A 3,799-nucleotide genomic window follows, 5' to 3' on the forward strand; every position below is an offset into this window, starting at 1 on the left:
ACAATCATATGGTTTTCGGATTGCCTGATGTTAGGGCTAGAACCCTTAATGGTTTGAATGTTGATTCGAGTTGGCAGGGATTCACAATAACCGACAATGTGCCCTAGGTATCAATATACCGATTTTTTTCTATTCAACTACCATGCACCTCCACGGCCAAACAAACTCGACGGGCAGAACAATCATATGGTTTTCGGATTACCTGATGTTAGGGCTAGAACCCTTAATGGTTTGAATGTTGATTCGAGTTGGCAGGGATTCACAATAATCGACAATGTATCCTAGGTATCAATATACCGAATTTTTTCTATTCAACTACCATGCACCTCCACGGCCAAACAAGCTCGACGGGCAGAACAGTCATATGTTGTTCGGATTGCCTGATGCTAGGGCTGGAACCCTTAATGGTTTGAATGTTGATTCGAGTTGGCAGGGATTCACAATAACCGACAATGTGCCCTAGGTATCAATATACCGAATTTTTTCTATTCAACTACCATGCACCTCCACGGCCAAACAAGCTCGACGGGCAGAACAGTCATATGGTTTTCGGATTGCCTGATGTTAGGGCTAGAACCCTTAATGGTTTGAATGTTGATTCGAGTTGGTAGGGATTCACAATAACCGACAATGTGCCCTAGGTATCAATATACCGAATTTTTTCTATTCAACTACCATGCACCTCCACGGCCAAACAAGCTCGACGGGCAGAACAATCATATGGTTTTCGGATTGCCTGATGTTAGCGCTAGAATCCTTAATGGTTTGAATGTTGATTCGAGTTGGCAGGGATTCACAATAACCGACAATGTGCCCTAGGTATCAATATACCGAATTTTTTCTATTCAACTACCATGCACCTCCACGGCCAAACAAGCTCGACGGGCAGAACAGTCATATGGTTTTCGGATTGCCTGATGTTAGGGCTAGAACCCTTAATGGTTTGAATGTTGATTCGAGTTGGCAGGGATTCACAATAACCGACAATGTGCCCTAGGTATCAATATACCGAATTTTTTCTATTCAACTACCATGCACCTCCACGACCAAACTGTGGTGACCACCCAATACTACAACCCTGTCTGAACAGCTGGCTGGTTCAGCTTTCAGAGATAAAGAATTGAATAGACAGTTTTACATCGACTATCGTACTGTGTACACCTTGCATTTTTTATTAAAATTATATATCACCTTCCCTCACTATAGTTAGATATATCAGTGGCGACGAAGATTAAATCGCAGTTTTTCGCGTGAAAAGTTGTTTTCGGCAGTGTTTCTATTCCTGGAGTTAAGTTTTCCAGAGGTACCGAAAGTGTTTGGAGGTTTCCCGGCGTTTTGTTAGCTGGAAGTGAGTGCAGTTCCTAAGAACATATTAGAAGGAAAAGTGTAACCCCGCCAAGTGTTTTCAACGGCTACATTTAATTTATTCCGTTGCTGGCGGTGTGGAAGTGTCTAAGCGGAGAATTACGGTGTTTTCTTCTGGTTTTTCTGGCAGATATCAACGTTTGGATCCTTGTGAAGGAAAAAAGTTTTCTGCGAATCCCGCGCAAGAGATTTTTCATCTGGTTTGTTTTGCCGTAGGTTTGGTAAACGATCACGTAAGTTTTTGCACATTTTGTTTTCAGAACTAATGTTTGAGTGCATGTTTAAGTGTAATTTAAAGGCATTTTTCTTGTTTAGCACACAAAAGAAATTGCGCTTCATTTTGTTTTAACAGTGATTTTGTCTACCAGAAAACCATTTTTGTTCTGGTTTTGTTTTACGTACTACTACCAGCATACGTGCAGCACCAGAATTTGCTTGCAACATACGTTAGTTGCGCAACGACAAAAATTCTTTCGTTAGCGACCGTGGTTCACCGTTTGGTTCTGCAATATTTACTTATGCTCTAGCTTATGCTTGTTGCTGCTCATGCCGTTCTCGCACAAAACAGACTTGTAAAGTTTATTGTTTATCGCGTGTTTATTCTGCAGAACAACTTGTTTGTTTGGGTAGTAGTCGAATTTAGTTTGTTTTGATTCGATCTTCCCGCATGCACTGTAAAAAAAAATATTTCAGTTTTGTGCATTTAAAAGAAAAATTAAACTATTTTTTTATATTTGTTTCTTTTTCACTATTTTGTTTATATCTCACTATGTCAAGTATGCCGTTGGTGAATCAAATTGAACCGTTCATTCCCGGAACGATTCCGTTTGCGCAGTTTCTGGAGCAACTGGATTGGGTGTTTGCGCATCATAAAGTGACCAGTGAGGAAGATCAAAAAGTGTCGTTTTTGGCTACTTGCAGTAGAGAAGTGTACAGTGAGCTGAAGCTTCTTTTTCCCGGAAGGGATTTAAAGACCGTGTCTTTCAAGGAGATTACGGGCGCTCTCAGGAAGCGGTATGATAAAACGGAAAGTGATTTGATTCAACGTTACAAGTTTTACCAACGTGTCCAAGGTCCGAGTGAGAGCGCGGAAGATTTTATACTCGCTGTCAAGCTCCAGGCAGAGATGTGTCATTTCGGAGAGTTTAAGGACATGGCGATTCGCGATAAATTGGTTTGCGGTATTAGCGACAAGGACTTGCAGCAGCGTTTATTCGATGAAGAGGATTTAACGCTGGCTAAAGCGGAGAAACTCATCGTAAACAGAGAATTAGCAGGAGCGAGAGCTAAACTGATCTCTGGCAATTCCAATCGTGTAAGCGTTTTGAACAGATTAGGAAGGCGTGACAGCTTCGAAGTTTCCCGAGATCGCTCACGGGGAAGAAGTCGAGAGCCGGCTAGAAAGAGAAGCAGAAGCCGTTCTGATTCATTTGATCGCAGGAACCGTTCTTCACCCAGGACAAAGACCTTGTTTTGCAACTTCTGTCGTAGAAAAGGTCACACGCGTCGTTTTTGTTATGACTTGAAGAACAAGAGTAAGACGGTCAAGTTTGTCGATTCTCCTGCAGAAAAGCCCAAGATGACTGAGTATCAGAAAAGTTTGAGACGTCGTTTAAACAGATCTGTTTCGGATGACGAGATGGATTGTATGCTAATCTCATCGATCAACAGAATTAACGAACCATGTTTTCGCAATGTTTATGTTGACGGTTTGAGGTTGAGAATGGAAGTTGATTGTGGCGCTGCAGTTTCCGTAATCAGTTTGGAGATGTACGAGGGAGATTTCGATCATATTCCGCTACAAAGATGCGACAAGAAGTTAGCAGTGATCAATGGAAGCCGTTTGAAGGTTGAAGGACAGATTGAGGTTAAGGTCGAGCTGAATGGACGCACAAAGACTGTTGACCTAATTGTTTTGCGAAACGGCAGCGGTTTCACTCCATTACTGGGACGAGATTGGTTGGATGTGTTTGTTCCAGATTGGAGGAAGGCTTTCGGAAACAATATTAATCAACTGTCGGTTTCACCAGATCAGATCGTTGCAGAGATACAAAGTAAGTTTGCCAATGTTTTTGATAAGTCTTTATCAACGCCAATAAATGGGTTTGAGGCTGATCTAGTTCTAAAAGAGCATACGCCGATATTTAAACGTGCTTATGACGTTCCTTTCAGGTTAAAGGACAAAGTTTTGGAACATTTAGATAGTTTAGAAAAAGATGGCGTCATAACGCGAATAGATGCAAGTGAATGGGCATCTCCGGTAATAGTTGTGGTGAAAAAAGACGGTGGTATTAGGATGGTCATTGATTGTAAAGTTTCCATCAATAAAGTTTTGATTCCCGATACTTACCCTCTCCCACTAACACAAGATTTGTTTGCCTCATTGGCTGGTGCCAAAGTTTTTTGTTCTTTAGATCTGGCCGGTGCGTACACA

At 41.6% G+C, this 3,799-nt stretch overlaps 1 protein-coding gene across 1 annotated transcript; it reads left to right on the forward strand.

Moving 5' to 3' along the window:
- Positions 1 to 2,134: 2,134 nt before the first annotated feature.
- LOC131680074 (uncharacterized) lies at positions 2,135 to 3,542 on the forward strand. Its single transcript, XM_058960796.1, has 3 exons — positions 2,135 to 2,680; positions 2,894 to 3,419; positions 3,538 to 3,542. The coding sequence occupies exons 1-3, from the start codon at positions 2,135 to 2,137 to the stop codon at positions 3,540 to 3,542; spliced, it is 1,077 nt and encodes a 358-aa protein (XP_058816779.1).
- The last annotated feature ends 257 nt before the right edge of the window (positions 3,543 to 3,799 follow it).

The sequence above is a fragment of the Topomyia yanbarensis genome, chromosome 2 (genome assembly GCF_030247195.1).
Source record: "Topomyia yanbarensis strain Yona2022 chromosome 2, ASM3024719v1, whole genome shotgun sequence".
Lineage (NCBI taxonomy): Eukaryota > Metazoa > Arthropoda > Insecta > Diptera > Culicidae > Topomyia > Topomyia yanbarensis.

What these genes read in the sequence shown, in the direction of transcription:
- LOC131680074 (XM_058960796.1), top strand. Translation starts at nt 2,135, where the DNA reads ATGTCAAGTATGCCGTTGGTGAATCAAATTGAACCGTTCATTCCCGGA. An exon ending in TCTCTGGCAATTCCAATCGT is followed by an intron (nt 2,681 to 2,893) that starts GTAAGCGTTTTG and finishes TATGACTTGAAG; the next exon opens with AACAAGAGTAAGACGGTCAA.